At 38.6% G+C, this 24,314-nt stretch overlaps 1 protein-coding gene across 1 annotated transcript in view; it reads left to right on the forward strand.

The window, feature by feature from the left end:
- ADGRG4 (adhesion G protein-coupled receptor G4) overlaps nucleotides 1–24,314 on the forward strand; it is a 110,481-nt gene that overhangs the window by 46,448 nt on the left and 39,719 nt on the right. Inside the window, exons 6-13 of the mRNA XM_031006059.3 lie at nucleotides 734–798; nucleotides 3,522–3,561; nucleotides 5,100–5,152; nucleotides 6,688–6,851; nucleotides 8,861–8,993; nucleotides 10,877–10,995; nucleotides 18,736–18,952; nucleotides 20,310–20,472. Coding sequence (XP_030861919.2) covers nucleotides 734–798; nucleotides 3,522–3,561; nucleotides 5,100–5,152; nucleotides 6,688–6,851; nucleotides 8,861–8,993; nucleotides 10,877–10,995; nucleotides 18,736–18,952; nucleotides 20,310–20,472 — 954 coding nt within the window. The remainder of the gene's footprint in view (nucleotides 1–733; nucleotides 799–3,521; nucleotides 3,562–5,099; nucleotides 5,153–6,687; nucleotides 6,852–8,860; nucleotides 8,994–10,876; nucleotides 10,996–18,735; nucleotides 18,953–20,309; nucleotides 20,473–24,314) is intronic.

Below are 24,314 nucleotides of genomic sequence, written 5' to 3' on the forward strand. Positions count from 1 at the left end.
TGGAATCAGTAGATGAAAAGATGTGAACCTTTCACATTTAAATAGCTGTCACTAAATGGCCTCCCAGATAGGTGACACCAACTTGCACCATCTCCCAACAGCAAATAATCATATCTGTTTCCCTTCTTTCCCTGTCAGCACTTATTTTCAAGTGTCTATGGCTTGGTTATAAATCCTTGAAAATGGGTAGGTGTATTAGTCTACTCAGGCTACCATAACAAAATGCCACAGACTGGATGGCTTAAACAACAGATGTTTATTTTCTCACAGTTCTGGAATCTGGAAGTCTAAGATTAAGGTGCTGGCAGAGTTGGTTTCTGGTGAGGCCTCTCTCCTTGGTTTGCAGATGGCCATCTTCTTAACTGTGTCCTCACATGGTCTTTCCTCTGTGCATACGCATCCCTGGTCTCTCTTTTTCTTCTTATAAGGACACTGGTCCTGTTGGAGTAGGGCTCCACTTTTATGATCTTATTTAACCTTACATCCCCAAAGGCATTATCTCTGAATATAACCACATTCGGGGTTAGGGCTTCAACATTTGAGTTTTGGAAAGACACAATTCAGCCCATAACAGCAGGTAAAACGTAAATGGAAAAACTTAATGGAGCAGATGGAAATGTTGAGCCAGCTGAAATAATGAGTGCAGCTTAATGATCACACCATCCCAGGTGATTTTGCTGAGTTAAACTAGAGGAGCAGAATACTAAAACTGATTTTTTTTTGTCTTGTACAGTTGAATTCTATATTTCAGAACAGTGAATTTTCTCTTGCTAATCTGGAAACCCAAATTAAAAGCAGGTATGTGAATGACATTTACTGTGGGTCAAAGGGCAATTTGAGGGCATTTTGGGTCTGTTCCTATCTGGAGGGGATGTCCTATGTTTATGTCTGAGATTTAGGGCTGCCACATTTTTAGTTGCATCTTCCTTCCTGAGTAGGTTCTTTTTGGCATGAGGAAAAAATTGTATTACTATTGTAGGGCATAAAGCCAATGGGAGAACAAAACAAAAGAAAATCAATAGGGGAAGTCGTGCAGTTAGACTGAGTTACCTCTAATGCCCTTTTCATCTCTAAGTTTCTATGAATCTGTGATATATACAAAAATCATGCTTTGAAATGCTATGTATGGACAATTCACGAGGATTTATAAGGCCTTTTATTTTGGAATGATTCACTTTCAGAAAAGAGAAATTCCAAAGTGAACTTGAAATGTCTAAAGCAAGAATGTTGACTAATCCAAGATTTGCTTGGGGCACAAATTTCGAAAGGTGATTGCAGTGAAATGGGCAGGCACTGAGAAGTATCGTGGAAACTATGGCAAAGGCAATTGCTCACCTGAGAAGTATTTCCTGTATTCTTTCACTGCACATATACTAGTCCTCTGTAAAGGGACACCCCGCAGAAGCTCTTTGAAAAATAGGCATGGCTCTGTTAAGCCATGGCAAACTGATTTTTAAAACATAAAATGCTACTTCCTGTCTTCTGTCCACTGGGACTTTGGTTTCTCTTACATATCCAAGTATTAATTATTAATCAAGTATTAATTCATATACATATTAATAGGTTCAAGAAAATTCATATAAATGAATGGAGGTAAATCTACAGTAGGTTATTGTCTTAGTCAGTTTTGAGTTACTATGACAAAAATGCTATAGACTAGGTGGCTTAAGCCACAGAAATTTATTGCTCACAGTTCCGGAGGCTGGGAAGTCCAAGATCAAGGTGTTGGCAGGTTCAGTGTCTGGTGATGGCCCTCTTCTTGCTGTGCCCTCAAGTAGCAGAAAGCAGAGAGACAGAAAGCTCTCCTGTCTCTTCTTATAAGGGTACTGTTTCAAAAAAATTCAAACTGTTTTTTTTCCTCTGTTGTCATACCAACACAACAATCAATATAGAAGACTTTTACGACCAAATGTGTGGGGATTTTCCCCCAACACACCAAGCAGCTGACACCAGCTGGTTGTTCTCTACTTCAATTCTATTCTGGTGTTATCCTCTCAAAAATAGCTTCAGATCTCACAGGTCCCCAAGACTGCCCCTCACCCCAGACACTAGTCAAAAGTCCAGGCCTCCAGAACTTCTGACTAACTGACTTCAACTTGGGGTTCCCGTGACCCACTCTTTGAGCTTGATTAATTTGCTAGAGCGGCTCACAGAACTCAGGTAAATACTTATGTGCACTGGTTTATTATAAAGGATACTACAGAAGATACGAATGAAGAGATGTGTAAGGCGAGGTAAGGGACAAGGGGAATGGAGCTTCTATGATCTCCCTGGGTGCACCACCCTCCAGGAACCTCCATGTATTCAGCTCTTGGGAAGCTCTCCAAACGCAGTCTTCTTGGGATTTTATGGAAACATCATTATGTCAGCATTCCTTTCTCAAGTCTCATATGAGGCAAGACTCTTTCTGGAGAGGGTCTTAAGACTCACAATCAGAAAGGTGAAGAAAGATTAGAGTTCCACCTTGGGGCCAGTGAAAGGAGGGTGGGAGAAGATCAGAGAGATTCTGTTTGCTGAAGCCAGCTTCTGAGGCCTAGCACACCTAACATTATAACAAAAGACTGTAACAAGGGCTATGGGAGTTATGAGCCAAGAACTGTGGATGAAAACATATGTGTACACACACACACACACACACACACACACAGAGACACACATATAACACCCCAGGCACCGATTCCATTCATGAGAGTTCCACCTTCATGATCTAATTACCCCTCAAAGGCCCCGCCTCCTAATATAATCACACTGGGGATTGGACTTCAACGTTGAATTTTGGGAGGACACAAACATTCACAACATTTAACCCACTAAACCAAAACTAGAGAGGTCTGGGGGTATAAAACATTCTTTTTAAAAACTGTGTCTATTATTTTTCCTTATTACAAAAGTAATATGTGACCACTGTAAAATCTTAGAGCTTTACAGAAATATATATATATATAACATGGACGGTAAAAATCTCTGAATACTTGCCTTCCCCCACCCCTCCAAGAACTCCTGTTAATAGCTTATTTTATTGATTTTTCTGGATTTGTTTTCATGCATTTACTAAGAGAATAAGATTCTCCTCTACATACTGTTTGACAACTTTCTTTTCATGCTTTGTAATACATCATGTATGCCTTTTCAGGCCAATACATGCAGATATAGCTCATTTGTTTTAATAATTGTACAGGATTCTTTTATATGATATGCCATGATGTTTTCCTCCAATTATCTAATGATGGACACTTGAGTAATTTCCACTTGTATGTCTATTTTTATGCACTTTTGCTGGTACCATTATGGAATAGATTCCAGGATGCAAGGTTAATAAATCAAAGGCTTGCCACCATTTTGGTATGCATATAATAAGCAAGCCCATTGGAAGCGTTCCTCTGGAGCCTTAGCATTATTTGAATTCCAGGCTGGGAGAAGTCTACTGTTCTGCCTCAGTGTTGCCTTTCTCCTGATCTCATGCCCTGTATACTTGGTACTATATTTCATTTTCCTATAATTTTGTAATGCTTTTGATACAGGGACATTTCAGAGGAAGAGATGGTCATGGATCGAGCTATTGTAAGTAATTTTTCAAAATGAATCTACTTGTGACCTATCCTATGCCTGATTAGATGTAAGTCAATAGCTCTTCCACCCAAGTATGTATTATCAGGCGAAGCTTTGTTGTGACAATTGGGGGTCAAATTACATTACTTCCTTTGGGATTGGTACAAAAAGCCATCAAGAAAACCATCCCCTGCTTTTTTGAACTATCCATGTGGCAGCTTTTTGAGGCACATTTTCTGGTCTACAGGGATTGTAAATGGTAAGCGAATTTCTTCGTTATAGATGTCTTGCCAAAAAAACCTAGCTCTTCCAAGAGTGACACAATTGTTTGCAAGACTGGCATTCACACAATAAATCCACCCTCTATTTGTCCAGATGTGAAGCCAGAGTGTGATAAAACTATCTCCCATCATCCTTGCCCCAATTCTCAGTTCTTGTTCCATTGCCTCAAAGCTTTACAATAGCACACTCTAAAATGAGTAGCAAGCACACAGCTTTCCAGGTATTTAAGTGTGAGGTAAGTATTTGATGATACAGAATACAATCAAGCCCACAGTACAGGGGCCAGAAGCAGTGACTCACACCTGTAATCCCAGAGATTTGGGAGGCTGAGGTGGGAGGATTGCTTGAGGCCAGGAGTTCAAGACCAGTCTCAGCAACATGGGGAGACCCCATCTCTACAAAAAATAATTTAAAAATATTAGCCAGGCACGGTGGTGCATTCCTGTAGTCCCAGCTACTGAGGAGGCTGAGGTGGGGGGATCACATGAGCCCAAATTTCAAGGCTGCACTACACTACGATTGCACCACTGCACTCCAGCCTAGGTGATAGAGCAAGGCTCTGTCTCAAAAAACAAACAAACAAAAACCTATAGTGCATAGTGCATTCCAAATTATCCACTATCATTAAAAACATTTTCTGTAAATAGCTGAGTCAGAAATTTTGATATATACGCATTATAGCATGATATAACTAAAATTCCTTTCAGTAACAGGTGTAAAATCATTTTGGTGATAATGTGGTCAAGCTGCCTGGGTTGGACCCCCTGCTTTTCCACTTCCTGACTATGAGACCTTGGGCAACTTGATTAACCTCTCTGTGCTGGAGTTTCCTCATCTGTAAGATGAGGACTGTTGGAAGGATAAAATGAGATCATCTATGTTAATTGTTTAACACTGGGCTTAGAACATAGTAAATGTTTGATAGTGTTTACAATTGTCAACTGCATGTTAATATCTAGATCCAGAAGGCTTAGATTCTGCTCCTAGTTCTGTGACTTGTCAACTGTGTGATACTGGGCAGACCATTTAACTTCTCTGTGACTCAGATTCCTCACGTAACAAACAGGGCGACAATCCCTGTATTGCCCACCCTACAGGGTTGGTGTGAGGAGTAAATGCATTGATGTTTTTGAGGGTAGTTTGTAGATGGCAATGAGTTACATAAATGTGAAGCATAATTATATAATTGTTGTTAACAATAAGCCCTGTACTCAGCTATGACATTTGTTTAAAGATTTCAGTGACTATGTACTTTTCTTTTGCATTAGTTGGAACAGAGAGAAGGACAAGAAATGGCTACAATTTCCTCTGTACCATACAGGTAGGAAGTAGGAACTGAGTTTATTAATAGCTGGCACATTTAGTTCTGATTTTCCTTCCATTCAATTCTGTATGTGCGGCCAATTGGCCAGAGTTGTCAGAAGAAGATCAAAGTACCCAGTGATTATTTCACATATGCTGTAATTAGGTCCTTGCCTTCATGAAATATGTTGTTTCAGTTGGTCATGGCACAGGCTAGCGGCCAGCCTGCTGCCTCTTTGCAGTGAAGAGAAAAAGGGGTGGTCATAATCTGGGACGGGGGAGTGAAGTGTTTGTTTTGGTCAAAAAGGTCCATGAAACACTTGGCAGGGAAATTGGAAACAACAACAACATGGAAAGTAGCTTCGGTTCTGTTCAGACTCGTGGTCCAGCTCCTCCTGGAATGCTGGCTATTGTTGATCTGTTCGATGCACATCAGGAAGAACATATAGTCAAAAAAGGCCCATGAAGAGGTCTTTGAAATGGAGTAGAGGGTCTGTCGCAAGCAGGAGGAGAGGTTTAAAATGAAGACTCCTCTTTGGACTGGAAAGATGAAAGCTGAGAAGAGCTAGGCTCCAAAGGAAGGAGACAGGATGAGCAGGGACTTCACCAAATATAGATCAAGGGAGGGGCAGATATCACTTAGATTAGACATGGAGATAAGTTTTGAGCAAGTACAGGTATGTCTAACTTGCAACAACTGGCAGGAAACTTAGAAAATATCTTCTTCAAAAAGCCGTGTCTACAAATGGAAATGGAAAAAAGATATAGGTAAGTTTTTGTATCTGAAATGTGCTTCCTAATGGAATATTAGAGGAATTCAGAATATTTGAGGATCTTGCTGTAGAGGATAGAGGGTGAAGTCAAGGACAGCTCTATCCTTTCATCAGTGATCTTTTAGTGGACATAAATACTGAGTGAGTTTTTGTGACCATGGGAAACGTTATTTCCCTGAGGCTGAGTTCCATCATCTGTATTATGGGAATAATAATAGCATTACCTCATACGGTCGTTGTGAGAATAAAGTGAATCAGAACATGTGGAGGAAGGGTTTCACAAATGTTAGCTACTATCATTATCATTATCATCATTATTACTTATTATAGAAATGAGCCTTCTTCAGAACACTTCTTTATAGACTAACTGAGCATCATATGCCTATTTGCCTGATTTCAGTAATGATGGGTAAATTGGAGACCAGAAGAATAAAAGGTTCTCTCTGAAATAATAAATCCTGAAAACTCCATCTTCTCTATTAATTATTACAAACTCTTAGAGAAATCTCAAGGCTAGCAATTTCAACACAATGCATACGTTACTGACCATTCTTTTGAAAATAGGTTTTGCATTGTCTGTTTTGGATAAGAGAAAATTTATCAGAACATTTCAGTATGCTGTCTTCCATCACTTCTTAAGATTGGCTGCTTAATAGCTGTAAAATGTTTGACATTTATGAACTACCAATTAAATCAGCTGTACAGAATTTCTGCATTGCAGGCCAAGTTGCACTCCCTTGACATAACTGCAACAATCTTTCTTTTTTATTCTGCTTTGTAGTTGTGTTTGTCAGGTCATCATAAAAGCCAGCTCTTCCTTAGCATCCTCTGAATTGATGAGAAAAATCAAAAGTAAAATACATGGCAACTTCACGCATGGAAACTTCACACAAGATCAATTGGTGTTATTAGTAAACTGTGAACATGTTGCAGTGAAAAAACTAGGTAATTTTTTTGGGGGGTGGATATTGCAGTGTGAACTTACTTCCTTTATTATAAAACTCATAATGCATACTTGGTTAAGGATTCTGAGTTCAGAAAGGAGAGAAGTCATCTTTCTGTTTTTTTTTCATATTCTTGGTACCCACTTGATCTGATGACCTTTCTACCTTTAAGAACTTATGGAAGAACAGAATGCTGGAGGAGTTACCAGAGACTGCTGGTCAGCTCTGGATATTAGCAATGGCCAATCCGTCAATGGAATGGGAGGATTTTCTCTCTTGCATAAATACCCAGAGACCTGAAGAGCTTCCTCATTAACACACAATAAATGCCTAATAGATACTTGCTAATTTATTGATTGATTCAGGCATCTTATTCATCTTGGCAAGTGATCAGGGAACTGTCCCAGATTTCTCTCATGGGGGCATTCTCTGATTAGCAAAGCTTTACTGGTAAAAGTGCAAGGCTACCAGGCCACTCCACCTCCTTCCCGGTGCAGCTCTGTTCCTTTTCCCCAATAGACTGCTGTAGAAATCATTGAGCTCACACAGCTCTAATGCCAGATAACACACACAGGCATTAGAACGCACAATCCTTGGCAACAGACTAATTAAGTTTCAGAGGGCAGCCTGTGACGGTGCAGGGGTGTGAGTGAAATGGGGGGCAGAAACGTGTTGAAGCCACAGGCAGAGCCCAACATGTAAATGACACTAATGAATGTGTCCTAAGAATGAGAGGAAGGCCCCTTTCACCCTCACTCAGAATGGAGACTGGGATAGCTGAGCAAAGCTGTCTGGGCCACTTCTCACAGCATTCTCTCAACACCTGAGGGAAATATTTCCAGAATCAGGGTCATGAAACCCAGTAAGTGCTCAGAAAAATATGGGAACTTATCATATAGACTTAGCCCATGTCACATCTCCCTTCGTGTGACAGCAAAACCTTGCCTTAACAGCCCTATGTGGAAGTTTGCCCTGTCCCTCAGCAACAACATCAAAAACAGAGCCCTAGACTGTGTGCAGTGGCTTACACCTATAATCCCAGAACTTTGGGAGGGTGAGGCAGGAGGATCACTTAAGGTCAAGAGTTTGAGACCAGCCTGGGCAACAAAGCAAGACTCTGTCTCTACAAAAAATAAAAAATTAGCTGGACATGGTGATGCATGCCTGTAGTGCCAGCTATTCAAGAGGCTGAAGCAGGGGGATCACTTGAGGCCAGGAGGTTGAGGCTGCAGTGAGCCATGATCACACCATTGCGCTCCAGACTGGGTGACAGAGTAAGACCTCATATAACAAACAAACAAACAAACAAACAAAACAGAGCTCCCCTGTCTATATTGATCATGTCAGATACACTGAATTTACTAAAATGAAATCCATCCCAGAGTCCATTAAGAAGGGGGCCATTCCAGAGAGAGAAGTTGGTCTATAGTCTCCTGTCTTTGGATATAAAACTGCTAACAGTGGGTATCTCAGAAGATGGGCAATTGGTAGGTGGGAACTTTTGACTTTTGACTCTACACTCCACCATATGGCTTGAAATTTTTCAATTCTTATGTATTGTTTTAAAAACAAGACAGAACAATGTCAGGTGAGGTGGCTAATGCTTATAGTCCCAGATCTTTGGGTGGCTGAGGTGGGAGGATTGCTTGAGGCCAGGAGTTTGAGACCAGCCTCTATAACATAGCAAGATGCTGTCTGTACAAAATTTTAGAAAAACCTATCTCATCAATTGGTTGTTTTAATGAAAAGGACTAAATATGTGGTTATACTGGGTGGTTTATTATTTAAAAAAAAAACACTCCATATAATGATATTTTCAATAAGGCCTGGTCCAAATGGCTAGGTAGAAAAAGTTTTCTTTTTTATTTGCTGATCTTTACGTGCAGCGTAATAATGACGTTCATAATAATATATAATATTATATTATTATATAGTAATAATACTAATGGATGTTCGTAATACTTTTAAGTGCCTCTTGCCCTTTAAAATGTGCATACATTTTCTCTGTAGAGCCTGGAAATTGCAAAGCCGATGAAACAGCCTCTAAATACAAAGGGACCTATAAGTGGCTATTAACCAACCCTACGGAGACAGCCCGAACCAGATGCATAAAAAATGAGGATGGAAATGCCACAAGATTCTGGTATGTACAGGCCAAGTTCTAATTGCTGATTCAGATATACAAAGATCTACCTAATTGGGGACATGTTTCTATGTCATTTGTCTGAGCATGCTCCCTTCCTCCACCTCTAGTGCCAGTCTTTCTATTACCTTTCGTACCTGTTTAAACATACGCATGCAACATAACAAGAAAAATTTTCAAGGAGACAAAAGATAAAAGTTACCCATCATCCCAGAAGAAAATTCAAGAAGACAAAAGAGAAAAAAGTCACCCATAACCCCACTGCCTGAACACAGCTGTTTTTAGGTTGGCATATATTTTTTTCATGTAACCTTTCTCTGTATGCCTTTAAGTTTTATGTGGCAGTAATCACTATTCTTGTATCAATAATGTAATTTACCATTTCATTCAATGGTTTATCAAACATTTTCCATGTTTTACATTTATTATCTTAATGTTCATTACAAAAAAACGACCTTGGAAACTATCTAGTTGATGGGCTATAGTAATTTACTAAATCACTCTTCTATTGTTGACTTTATCATTTTCCTTTTTAAAATAATCAGCCCTCTTTTCTCACTCTCTGCTGTTCATGGTTTATGCCATTAACTTAAGTGGGCAAAACCAGAGGGGCAGCAGGTTTTGACAGAGGCTTAAAAGCACTCTTTTAGAAAGCAACATTAGGGGCTTTCCTTTTCCTCCCTGTGTCTAATCAGTTGGCAAGTCCTGCAGCTTTGATGGTCATAGTCAGAGCCCACATCTAGCCTTTCCTTTCCAACCCCACTGCCACTACCCTGGTGCAAGCCCTTATTGCCCACTATTAGAGCAGTCTCCTCGCCATCTAACTTAACAGTATCCCTTACCCGCCTCCGCCAACTATATTCTACACTGCTGCCAGCATGATTTTCCTGAAGTATGGCTGCTATCATGCCACCGTCGTGCTCCAGCTCCACATTGCCTCAAGAATTAAGTCCAAACCCCTAAATATAGTCCAGACCGTAGGCTTCCTCTCCTGCTGTCTCACTCAGCATTCTCCCTCCCTTTATCATACGCTCCAGTCAAAATGACCATTTGCTGTTCTGGGCTCAATGGACACTTCCTGGTGTCTCTTTCTCTGCCTGTGGTGTTTGCTCTTCTTGGGGTTGGGGGAAGAGATTTTTCTCTACCTCTGTCCTTTCAGCACACAGCTCAGCTCAAATGCTGAAAGTAACGTCTTTTTCCTTGGTAGTTTGATAGATTCAGTTTTGTTTATACAGCTTTTCATCTTATATTTGCCCTAAGTTTCGAGTAGTTACACTTAGAATTTTAAACCCCCTAATTACAAGTTCCTTGAGGGAGGGATGAAGCCCCGCCCTGTTTGTGCTACCTGTTACCATTCCTAGAATGGAGTGGGTGCTCAATAAATGTGTTAGCTGGCTTGAAATGAACTGGCTTGAATTGGGTGAGGCACAGGGGAGGGTGGATGATGAGGGCCGATGGGCCATCAAGGGTTCTATATTAATTGTCTTAAGTTAGTATGCTGAGATAGAGACCACATTCCAACAGGAATTTCCCCTTAAAAGAGGAGTAAGAAGGGACAGTGAGAGGAAAGAGTCATGTCTAGAGGACCAGAATCTCTGTCTTGACGCTTGGTCAGCAGGACATTGCCATGCCCCATTCCCAGCTCCCTTACCTGTTTATCCACTCCTCTCCCCCCTTCCCACATGTTGACCCTAGATTCACTTGCTCCCTAAGAGCACAATTTCTTCATTTCACAAAGAAGTACTGGGCTCCCACCTTTGCTATCTATGCCAGGAGGCTTGGGGCAGGCGAGGAGAAGGCATGCTAAGGATACATCCACCATTTGCTTTAAGACTATCTTTGCCTCATCCTCTGATGAGAAAGCTCTTTCCTCTCTTTTTCAGTTCAATCAGCATCAACACGGGCAAATCTCAGTGGGAAAAGCCAAAGTTTAAACAATGCAAATTGCTTCAAGAACTTCCTGACAAGATTGTGGATCTTGCTAATATTACCATAAGTGATGGTAAGATTGTTTTGTACATATAAGACAAATTATGGAACTTCAATTACTTTGCCTACTTGACCCCAAACCAGAGAGAGTATAGGCAAACCCCACTTAGGAAAATCTACCTTACGACAATCCAATTTCAGAACAAAGGTAATTAATGTTGGTGGAGGTGGTGGTGGGACATGAGATGTTAGGACTATCAGTGTTTCCGTGATTTTTGTTTGTTTTTGCTACATATATATATTTGAGATGGAGTTCCACTCTTGTTGCCCAGGCTGGAGTGCAACGGCGCAATCTTGGCTCACTGCAACCTCCGCCTCCTGGGTTCAAGCAATTCTCCTGCCTCAGCCTCCCGAGTAGCTGGGATTACAGGCGCCCACCACCATGCCCGGATGATTTTTTCTATTTTTAGCAGAGGCGAGGTTTCACCATGTTGGCCAGGCTGGTCTCAAACTCCTAACCTCAAGTGATCCACCTGCCTCAGCCTCCCAAAGTACTGGGATTACAGGTGTGAGCCACAGCGCCCGGCCTTATTTTACTTTTTTGGCTAATTATTGTTTTTATTTTATTTAAATTTTTAAAAAGTTTTAATAGGTAATACTTCACCGACTTCAATACTCAAAAAACAAAAAGAGTATGTGTAAAACATCTCCCTCCCACTGCTGACCTCTGCCATTCAGTTACTATCCACAGAGATATTTTATGAATCCATAATGAAATGTGTATACATATTTGTGTATGTGTATATTGTATACACACATATACTTGCCCTCACTTTTTGTACACAAAGTGGAGCATGCTATACACACTATTCTTTACGTTGCTTTTTTCTCTTAACAATATATTGCAGAGATTATTATATCAGCATATAAAGAATTTTCTCTTTCTTTTTTCCCCCTCTGCATTGTATTATATATACCACAATAAATGTGCCACAATTTATTTAACCTGTTTCTTATGGATGAGTATTTAGGTTGTCAGTAACATTTTTCTTTGAAAACAAGACTGTACAACTATTTTTGTGTTTTTTTCATTGTAGGGAAAATACTATAACATATTTTTAAAAATATTCACATGTTTGATAGTGTATAAGATGTTTTAGAGTTGGCATTGTCTAAGCAGCTGATATAGAAGGTTGCATTTCTTTCAAAAATACATTTGTAGACCACATTAGCTTTTATTTTTGTTTGTGACACTGTTAGCATAATTCATATTATTAGGTAAAAGAGATTCAAAATAAAGAGTATCTCTTTTAAAAAACCACTGCTTCAATGAATATTACATATATGTCAGAATTTTGAGAAAGTAGGGGTATACCTAAAGCATAAATCCTTGAATGTGGAATTGCTGGGTCAATCATACTTTTGATGGTGTCAAAATGCTCTCTGTAATAGTTACAGCAATTTAGATTCCCACTTGCAAGTTATGAAAAGCACCTTTTTCGCAACTCCTTCATCAACACAGCATGTTTGTTATCAGACTTCTGGATCTTTTTGCGATGTGATAAGCAGAAATTGATATCTCAATGTAGTTCACAAACTTTTTAATGGAGATATTTACATATCATAAAATTCGCTCATTTAATGTGTACAATTTAGTGGGTTTTAAAAAGCATATTCACTAGACTGTGCAACCATCATCACTAATTCCAGAATATTTCATCACCCCAAAAAGAAACCCTGTACCCATTAGCAGTCTCTCCATTCCTCCCCCACCCCAGCTCCTGGCAACCACTAATCTACTTTTTTGTCTCTATGAATTTTGCCAATTTGGGGCATTTCATGTTGCTGAGGTTCATCCAATGTTGTAGCATGTATCATTGCTTCATTCCTTTTTATGGATGCATTATATTCCATTATATAGATATACCACATTTTGCTTATTAATTCATCATTTGATAGATATTTCTTTTCCATCTTTTGGTTATTATTAAAAATCTAGCTGTGCACATTTATGTACAGATTTTGTGTAGACATATGTTTTCAATTTTCTCGGGTATACACTGAAGAGTAGAATTGCTAGGTCATATAGTAACCCTATGATTAGCTTTTTGAGGAACTTCAAAACTGTTTTCCACAGCAGTTGTGCCATTCTACATCCCTGCCAACTCTGTATGAAGGTTCCAATTTCTTCACATCCTTGTAAACACTTATTACTATTGTCTGTCTTTTAGATTACGGCTGGTAGTAATGCCCCCCAACACACCTTTATTCCTAATTTTAGTAATTTGTGTCTTCACTTTTTTTTATCTTTGTCAGTCTAGCCAAGAGTTTTTAAATTTTGTTAATGTTTATAGACTTTATTTTTTAGAGCAGTTTTAGATTCACAGCAAAATTGAGTGGAAAGTACAGAGCTCCAGCATGTGCCCTCCCCCAACCACATGCAGACTCCCCCACGATCAACATCCCCCACCAGAGTGGTGTGTTTGTTACAATTGAATGTACACTGACACATCGTTATCACCAATAGTTCATAGTTTTACATTAGCGTTCACTCTTGCTGTTGTACATTCTGTGGGTTTGGACAAATGTCTAATGACATGAATCCACCATTACAGTATCATATGGGATATTTTCACTGCTCTAAAAGTCCTCTATGCTCCACTTATTCATCACTCCTTCCTCTCAACCCCTGGCAATCACTGATCTTTTTACTATCTCTGTGTTTTTGCTCTTTCCAGAAGGTCATATAGTTGGAATCTTACAATATGCAACCTTTTCAGATTGTCTTCTTTCACTTAGTTATGTGCATTTAAATTTCTTCCATGTGTCTTTTCATGGCTTGGCAGCTCATTTCTTTTTGGCACTGGATGATATTCCATTGTCTGGATGTACCACAGTTTATTTATTCATTCACCTGCTGAAGGACATCTTGGTTGCTTCCAAGCTGTAACTACGGATACAGCTACTATAAACATCTGTGCGCAGGTTTTTGTGTAGATGTTAAGTGTTCAACTCATTTGGGTAAAGAACAAAAGGTGTGGTTGTTGGATTGTGTGATAAGAGTATGTTTAGTTTTGTAAGAAGCTGACAAATTGCCTTCCAAAGTGGCTGTACCATTTTGCATTCCCATCAGCAATGAGAGTTCCCGTTGTTTCACATTCTTTCCAGCATTTAGTGTTGTCAGTGTTTTAGATTTTGGCTATTCTAATAGGTGTGTAGTGGTATCTCATTGTTGTTTTAATTTGCAATTCCTTAATGACATATGATGATGAATAGCTTTTCATATGCATATTTTCCATATTTATGTCTCCTTTGGTGAGGTGTATTCTATAGGCTGAATGTTTGTGTGCCCCAAAAATTCATACGTTGAAATTCTAACCCCAGTGTGATGGTATTTGGAGATGAGGCCTTTGGGAGGGGATTAGGTCATGAGGGTGGAACCTTCATGAATGAGATTAGCACCCTTATAAAAGAGGCCCCAGAGAGCTTCTTTGCCGCTTTCACCATGTGAGGTTATAGTGAAAAAATGGCGGTCTATGAGCCAGGAAATTAGTTCTCACCAGACATTGAATCTGTTTTTCATAGACAACTTGCCAGACATGGTTCTACTGCATAAAATGGGTCCCTCCCATAGTGAAATGTCAGAAATTGAGGCACAGGCATTCCAGTGCCTCGCAGAAGGGCCAGGGAATTGGCCTTGAAGCAGTGAACTTCTCAGACCTGTTTTCCTTGCAGATGATGCAAGTTTGAGATCCTTGTTGAGGACTATCTAGAAGAATTAGGAAAGCAAGCACAGTTCTGATTACTTCTAGATCAGAAACCAAGAGTGAGGGCAATAGGAAATGTTACAGCTTGAAGTGAGTGGGCGGAAAGTTAGAGGGTTTGTGTTTCACACTGACCTCCCTCCTTCTGAGTGACACATTTTCTTTAGACATGCTAATAGAATTTTCTCTTGTGCAAGAAAAAGTTAATAAACAGTCATAACAACAACAAAAACACTGCACTGGGTTGGGATTTTTAGAAAATTGACTGAGAAGTCATTTTATATATATAAAAAATCTACCGCGGAGTAAAGGAACAGTTGGATGATGATTGTAATGTATATAACTGAAAAGTAAACTATCAAGTTTATTATCTTCGGAAGAATCCTTCTATTCTACTTGTAAATTAGGGGCTTAATGAACAATGAATACAATATAAAGGAAAGAAAAATGTATTCACGTTGAAACAATTTATTTTCTTTTGCTTTCAATCTTGCTGACAAGCATTAGATATCTTGGTTGAAGAAAAACTCTTCTGCTCTCTCACTTAAATGCTCCTTTTTCTTAACTCTTTAATATCACAGAGTTAGAAAAGGTACTTTTATTTCAAAGTTCTTTGGGTTCTCTTCTGTGCTCAATGTTTGTTACCTCCATGATATTAAAGATGCATCAGGCTCTAGTGAAGTTGACTACAACTTTTCAGAAAACTTTTTCCTGTCTGTATCAATTCCACCATCAGGGCAGGATAGTGAGTGCTTAAGAGAAAACAGTGGTATTCCCAGGAGGTCAGGTAGAACGACTGCAAAGCACAGCTGTTCCAACCCCCAACACGGTGGAGAAAACGGCCAAAGTCACACATGCTGTAAAAACTGATACTGAAGAGCTCAAGCTTTGGAATCAGCACTGGGTTAGAATATTTCAATGTTTTAACTTCTTAATCTATATAAAGGGGATAATGTGAGTACTTTTATGACTAATACAAAGGTTATTGTGATGAATAGATGAGAAAATGCACATATAATGCCTTGCTGTTGTATCCTACCTCCAAAATGCCCACCGACTCATTCCCTCTTTGTCAATTGGGAATTGAATCAGGGCTGGCTTGTGACTGCTTAGCCCAGTAGAATTAGGGAGAAGCGGCTTTGCCAATGATGGGACTAATTTTTAAGGGGACTGGAAGTTTCTGCATCCTTTCTCTTGGTACACTCTCATTTGAGATGCTTCCTCAGAGCCAGACACCATGCTGTAAGAAGCCCAAACAGTGGTGTGCTGAAAAATATTTAAAAACCAGCTCTACCCAAAGAAGGTGCTGATTTGTAGCTTTTGCCAGTTTTCATGATATAATACCCTCTCCTCCATGGCTGAATACAAACTACAATGTAACGTATAGTGACTGAACTATAAACTTGGTAAAAGATGCATGCACAGATACATTAGATATGTAAATAATCACAAAAGCACAGATTAGTAAAATGTAGCAAAATAATTAGAAAGTGAAGAGGTTTCAGTATCATTTTAAAATATAGTTTATGCAATTGTAAGTTTATATAATTTAATTTTTAATAATGGCCGTGTTTAACAACTCGTTCACAGAATTCCTGAAAATTTAACAATTGGTTCTCACCAGCTGGTAAAAGTTGGCTCCAGCACATCACAAGCCAGACCCAGCACACTACTGAGCCCACACCACTGGGGGAGGCCATGTGTAGGGAGTACAGCCAACAGCTTCAACTGACCAGTCAGCATCAATTGCCTGCCATGTGAGTGAGCCCTCTTGGACATCCAGCCCAGATTAGCCTTCTGATGTATTCAGCCTCACCTGCTATCTGACTTCAAGTGTATGAGACAATCCAAGTGAGAACACTCAACTGAGCCTAGTTAACACACAGAACCATGAAGGATAATAATACATTGTTGCTTTAAGCCAGTAAGTTTTAGGGTGATTTGTTACGCAGCAATAGATAACCTGGAACACTGGCTCATAGAAATTGCTCAGTAAATAGCAGATATTATTATTTTGAATGTTGCAATTACTGGCAGATTAACTGTAACAGTATTTCAAGGAATGAGTATCAATTTATTCTGCAACAAATAAAGGAGAAGTCCCTTTATTACTTTTGCTTGAGGACCAGGAATTTTTACACGATGAGTGTAATTTAGCTTGAATTTTCCTTAAAAACTATACAACTCCAGAGAAAAAGTCTATAATTACTTTCCACAATATAGTTAGTCTCCCATTGGCCTGCTGTTTACTTTCATTCTGCCACAGCAGGGACTACGTGAAAGTGAAATTGCACCACTGAAGCCCAAAGAATCATGACTAGGCAGCTCTTGTTATTCCATTTTCAACAAAGTCTGAGCGATTTAATAAGGGCGGTAGAAAGATCCGTGAATGAGCTCACTATCTTTTTCTATCATGCCTAGTCTTAATATTTTCTCAGCTTCTTTAAGTTACCAGAAGATAGATGTTAACTGGGATAAAATGTTAATTGAGAAACAACTACAACCTTGTTTAATCTCCTCTCCTCCTCCCATCTCCTCAGGGAGAACTCTGTCTTTGCTAATTCAGTTCCTATGTGAGCCATTGTTGGACAAATTGGGGTAATGGTTGGGGAGGCATTGAGAGGATCTCAGTTATAATTGCTTAATTTACATTGATGAGAACAGAAAGTTGTTTGCAGGAAAAAAAAAGAGAATAAAGAAAGAAAATAAAGAGGAAAAGGAGAAAGCAAAAAGTAGCCTGTGTAGGCTTTTGAAGGTGTTAAGTTGTGGGGAGCTTGGGGTAGGAGAAAGATTTGAGGAGATGCTGATAACTATGGAGGTCATTGAAAGAGAGGTAGTAAGAGAAATACAGACAGAGAGAGAGGGGATGAATTTTATGCTGAATTATTTTGTTTTCTGAAACAGAGTTGACAATTTGTAGTATAACCTGGGTTAAGTGTGTTATGAGTGTTAGCTCTCTCTGGAATTTTTCTTAACAAATGGTATTTTTTATTATTTTCCTTTATATTTTGGTTATTTGACTTGAATGTGAGTGCTTTAAGCTAGCAAGACACCACAAGAAAGCTCAGCTTTATATGTGTTATATTCAACTAAAATAGAATTTGTGCTGTATTCGTTTAACAAAGCTCTTCACTTTAAAAGTGAGTCATGATTCAAACAAAACAACTATTTAGAAGAAGCATTTATGAGATAAGAACTTTTGGGCACTGACAGGATATTTGATGATTTTGAATATTATTGCTAATTTTTAAATTTAATTTGTTATTGTGGTTGTGACATGTAAAAATCATTTATTTTAGAGATACGTACTAAAGTATTTATGGATAAAATGATATCATATTCAGGACTCACTTTGAAATAATATGGGGTTGGGGAAAAGGTGAGTGGAAGTGTAGAGAAAATGAGATTATCCATTCATTGACACTTGTTGAAGTTGGGTTATTCATGAGGAACATGGAGATTCATTATACAATTCTTTCTACTTTTGTGTATGCTTGCAAATTTCCATAATAAAAAGTGAAGAAAAAAGTGGGCGAGTTAATATCCATTGTTCTTACTCTCTGGAAAATCTAAATTAACTGCTTTTTATTATGACGTAGTCCATATTTGCTTTTTTTTTTTCCCTGTGGTTTGATGGTTCTTGACAGGAAAATGTAACCATCACCCTTAATTATGAAAACATAGACTGAGTGTTTGCTGATATTTGGGTATAAGGTGGGATCCACTTAACACAATCCAATACTCAAAAGTCTCAATTTAATTAGAATCAAATTTCAAGATAATTCTTCAGGGACAAAACGATTTCCCTGGTGCATTTGAAAAAGGATTTAATGAATGAAAACTTTTTATGAATAAAAACTTGACTTATGTTCTACTTTCTGGGACTACACCTATTGTAGAAACAAAGGGCCAATATTTTCCTTCTGTAAACACGTTACCTTGGTAGGTATTCTCATCTCACCCTCTTTACTCTTTAAAGGGAAAGAAGCACACCAGAATGGCAGAAGACTAAGTCATGCAGCTTTTATGTCTCAACTTTCTTTCCCCAGAGAATGCTGAGGATGTTGCAGAGCATATTTTAAATTTGATAAATGAATCCCCAGCCCTGGGTAAAGAAGAGACAAAGATTATTGTTTCTAAAATATCAGATATTTCACAATGTGATGAGATAAGTATGAACCTAACTCATGTTATATTACAAATAATCAACGTTGTTTTGGAAAAGCAAAACAATTCCGCCTCTGATCTGCATGAAATAAGCAATGAGTAAGTACTAATACTTTGGTGAAAGACATTATTTTTAAAAAATTTAAAATGTAGTCGGCCCTCTGTATCTGTGCATTCTGCATTTGTCAATTCAAACAACCATAGATTGAAAATATCCTTAAAAAAATCTTGTGTCGATACTGAACAAGTACAGAATTTTTTCTCATTATTCCTAAACAATACAGCATAACAATGATTTACATAGCATTTACATTGTATTAGGCATTATAAGTAATCTAGAGATGATTTAAAATATACATTGATGTTCATAGGCTATACAAAAATACGACCCTATTTTATATCAGGAACTTGAGCATCCGTGGATTTTTGTATTCATGGGAGTCCTGGAACAAGATCCCTCAAGGATACGAACGGACGACTGTATTATTATCAATTTCTTGGCATATAGACATCATAAATTTTAAAAGTCAGGTAGTTACACATTGAAAGCTCAGTTAGTACAATGCAATGGGGTCACTTTACTAGAATGTTCATTGTGAAAGGATGTATTCAAATTCGAATTGAATCTTAGTGATAGCAAGCTTTCAAGTACACAGTTACCCCAAACCAAACCCCCAGTCTATTCCCCCCAACTTTTGTGTTCCCTCAGTGTTCTTAATGTCTATAAAATGTATCCAACCAGTGCTAAAGTGGAAAACTCGAGAACAGTACTAGTTAACTCCCTCTAACTCACAGCCAATTAATAACTAACTCTTGTATGCGGCACTGTACATCCATTTTTAAAATCCCTTAAATATTTTGGTGGAATTCATTTACTTCTCTCCATCTCTACCACTACCATCCTATTCCTAGCCCCATTTCTCTCACCAGACTGTCTACAATAACCTCCTAAATGGTCTCTCTGCCTCTGTTCTTGACCCTCTATGGGTCATCTTCTACATAGCACCCAGAGTAATCTTTTAATGTATATATCAGATCATGTCCTTACTTTGCTTTTAAAACCTCTCAGTGGCTTTCCATTACACGTAGAATAAAATCCAAATGTCTTATAAAGTCCTACGAGGCCCTGCAGGGTCTGGCTTACATGTAACAATTTCATTAATTTTCACGACAATCTTTAGAGATGAGTGTAATATTACTTTTGACTTTCAGATGTGGAAACTGAAGCTAAGTGAGATTACTTTATTTGCCCACACAGTTAGAAATTAGAGAAGCTAAGATTTAGGTGTCAACTTGTCTGATTCCAAAGCCAGTGCTCTTATTTAATAATTCCTAAATGATATAAAGATAGTGATTAAAACTCAAAGAAAAGTCTTGCAATAAGGAAATCTTGCAAGGAGGATGGGTTTTACTTTTAAAAGGTAGGATGCTCTTCTCCATCTGTGGTTTCTTGCAGAATTCTGAGGATAATTGAGCGTACTGGTCACAAGATGGAGTTTTCTGGGCAGATAGCAAATCTGACGGTGGCCGGGCTGGCTTTGGCTGTGCTGCGGGGGGACCACACGTTTGATGGCATGGCTTTCAGCATTCACTCCTATGAAGAAGGCACAGACCCTGAGGTGAGTACAGCTCAGGGAACTGAGAGCCAATCAGCCAAGCACTGTTTCAGGTCTTCATTCATTTACTCCTTGGGAGAGAGAGGGCACTCTGTTATGGTTTTAAGGGGACCTTATGGAAATACAGACATCCCAGGGAAGATTCGTATATAATCTTTAGTAGACTAACGTCTTGGTTGGAATGGTGTCTGGGAATTGTGCAATGATACCACCTTTGGCCCTGTGACCCCAAATTATCTCAAATGTCAGTTTATTATTGGCCACCATTTAAGGAACACATTATATGTTGGACATTGTGCTACTGTCTCCTTTGTACAGATAAGGAAACAGAGAAGTAATTTGCCCAAGAACACATAGCCTAATGACTAAGCCAGTATTGAAACCTATGTCTGTCTGGCTTTAAAGCCTGGGCCCTTTCCACCATATCATACCACCTTAGCCTTTGGCATGTTATAGGCTGCCAACCCTACTCAAAACAATTTCAGAGGTTAGATTTTTTTTACAATTAAAAAGTAATAAAATGTACATATAAGAAAATGCACAAATCCTAAGTATACACCCTCTGAATTTTGACAAATGCATACATCTATGTAATCCAAACCCCTATTAAGATATAGAATGTTGGCCAGGTGCAGTGCCACACCTGTAATCCCAGCACTTTGGGAGGTCAAGATGGGAGGATCACTTGAACTCAGGAGTTTGAGACCAGCCTGGGCAATATAGTGAAACCACATCTCTACAAAAAAATTAAAAAATTAGCCAGGCATGGTAGTGTGTGCCTGTGGTCCAGCTACATGAGAGGCTTAGGCGGGAGGATCGCTTGAGACCAGAAGATCAAGGATGCAGTGAGCCCTGACTGCACCACTGCATTCCAGCCTAGGCAACAGAGCAAGATTCTGTATTTTTAAAAAAGATATAGAATATTACTATCACCTCTGAAAGCCCCCTTGTGCCCTTTGCAAGTGAAGCTCTGAAACTACTACCTGCAGTGGCAATCACTGTTCTTATATTTTTCTGCGATAGTTTTTCCTGTTCTACAACATTATATAAATGAAATCTTATAATATGTACTGTTTTATATAAGGCTTCTTTCATGTAGCATAATTTTTTTTTAGTCATTCTTTTTTTTCAGTAGTTTGTTCCTCCTTTTTATTGCTGAATAATATTCCAACGACTGGGTACACAACAGATTCCTTGTCTGTTCTCCTCTTGATGGACATTTGGATTGTTTCCAGTTTGCTTATTATGAATAATCCTGCTATGAACCTTTGTGTATAAGTCTTTATGTGATCATATTATTTCTATGTCTTGGATAAATACCTAGGAATGGAATTGCTGGCTCATAGGTACATGTTTATTATTTATTTATCTATTATTTATTTTTTGAGATGGAGTCTCACTCTGCTGCCCAGGCTGGAGTGCAGCGGCACTATATCTGCTCACCGCAACCTCTGCCTCCCAGATTCAAGCGATTCTCCTGCCTCAGCCTCCCATATAGCTGGGATTACAGCCACTCACCACCATATCCAGCTAATTTTTGTATTTTTAGTAGAGACGGGGTTTAGCCATGTTGGCCAGGCCGGTCTCAAACTCTTGGCCTCAAGTTATCCACCCACCTCGGCCTTCCAAAATGCTGGGATTACAGGCGTGAGCTACCTCACCCGGACTGTAGGTATATGTTTAAATGTATTAGAAACTGTCATAGTGTTTTCTAGAGTGGTAAATGATGTGGAGTAATTTTTCATGTTCGTATTTGTTATTTGTATGTCTTTGGTGAAATATCTGTTAAAATCTTTTGCCCATTTTTAAATGGGGTAGTTTTCTTTCTTTATTGCAATAGTTTTTGGGATACATGTGGTTTGGGGTTACATGGATAATTTGTTTGGTAGTGATTTCTGAGATTTTAGTGTACTCGTCACCTGAGCAGCATACACTCTGTCCCCAATATGTAGTCTTTTATCCTTCACCCCCCCACCACTCTTTCCCTTGAGTCCCCAAAGTCCATTACATCATTCTTATGCCTTTGTGTCCCCATAGTCTAGCTCCTACTTATAAGTGAGAATATATGATATTTGGTTTTCCATTCCTGAGTTACTTCACTTAGAATAATAGCCTCTAGTTCCATCCAAGTTACTGCAAAAGACATGATTTCATTCCTTTTTATGGCTAAGTAGTATTCCATGGTGTATATATACCACATTTTCTTTATCTACTTGTTTGGTTGATGGACACTTAGGTTGGTTCCATATCTTTGCAACTGTGAATTGTGCTGCTTTAAACATGTGTGTGCATGTGCCTTTTTCATATAACGACTTCTTTTCCTTTGAATAGATACCCAGTAGTGGGATTGCTAGATGGAATGGTAGTTCTCAGTTTAGTTCTTTAAGGGATCTCCATACTGTTTTCCACAGTGGTTGGATTAATTTACATTCCCACCAGCTGTATAAAAGTGTTTCCTTTTCACCACATCCATGCCAACATCTATTGTTTTTTGACTTTTTAATTATGGCCATTCTTGCAGGAGTAAGGTGGTATCTCATGGTGGTTTTAATTTGCATTTCCCTGATGATTAGTGATATTGAGCATTTTTTCATATGTTTGTTGGGTGTTTGTATATCTTCTTTTGAGAATTGTCTATGCATGTCCTTTGCCCACTTTTTGATAGGATCCTTTGATTTTTTCTTGCTGATTTGTTTGAATTCCTTGTAGATTCTGGATACTAGTCCTTTGTTAGATGCATAGTTTGCAAATGTTTTCTCCCACTCTTTGGATTGCCTGTTGACTCTGATGATTATTTCTTTTGTTGTGCAGAAGCTTTTTAGTTTAATTTGATCCCATTTATTTGTTTCTGTTTGTGCATTTGCTTTTGGGGTCTTAGTCATGAATTCTTTGCCTAGGCCAATGTTCAGAAGAGTTTTTTCCGATGTTATCTTCTAGAATTTTTGTGGTTTCAGGTCTTATATCTAAGACTCTTACATTTAAGACTTTGATCCATCTTGCGTTAATTTTTGTACAATGCGAGGGATGGGGATCCAGTTTCATTTTTCTCCTTGTGGCTTACCAATTATCCCAGCACCATTTGTGGAACAGGGTGTCCCTTCTCCACTTTATGTTTTCACTTGCTTTGTCAAAGATTAGTTGGCTGTAAGTATTTGGCTTTATTTCTGGGTTTTCTATTCTGTTCTATTGGTCTACATACCTATTTTTATACCAATACCATGCTGTTTTGGTAACTATAGCCTTGTAGTATAATTTGAAGTTGGGTAATATGATGCCTCCAGATTTGTTCTTTTTGCTTTGAATTGCTTTGGCTCTGTGGACTTTTTTGATTCCATATGAATTTTAGAATTTTTTCTAGTTCTGTAAGAATGATGATATTTTGGTGGGAATTGCATTATCTATAGATTGCTTTTGGCAGTATGGCCATTTTCACAGTATTGATTCTTTCCATCATGAGCAAGGGATGTGTTCCCATTTGTTTGTGTCATCTATGATTTCTTTCAACAGTGTTTCGTAGTTTTCCTTGTAGAGATCTTTCACCTCCTTGATTAAGTATATTCCTGGGTATTGTATTGTATTGTATTGTATTGTGTTGTATTTTGCAGCTGTTGTAAAAAAGATTGAGTTTTTTATTTGATTCACAGCTTGGTCGCTGTTGGTGTATAGCAGTGCTGCTGATTTGTGTACATTGATTTTGTAACCCGAGACTTTACTGAATTCGTTTATCAGATGTAGGAGCTTTTTGAATGAGTCGTTATGGTTTTCTAGGTATACATTCACATCATTGGTGAACAGCAACAGCTTGACTTCCTGTTTCCAATTTGGATGCCCTTTATTTCTTACTC

The sequence above is a fragment of the Gorilla gorilla genome, chromosome X, assembly GCF_029281585.2.
Source record: "Gorilla gorilla gorilla isolate KB3781 chromosome X, NHGRI_mGorGor1-v2.1_pri, whole genome shotgun sequence".
NCBI classification, from domain to species: Eukaryota; Metazoa; Chordata; class Mammalia; order Primates; family Hominidae; genus Gorilla; species Gorilla gorilla.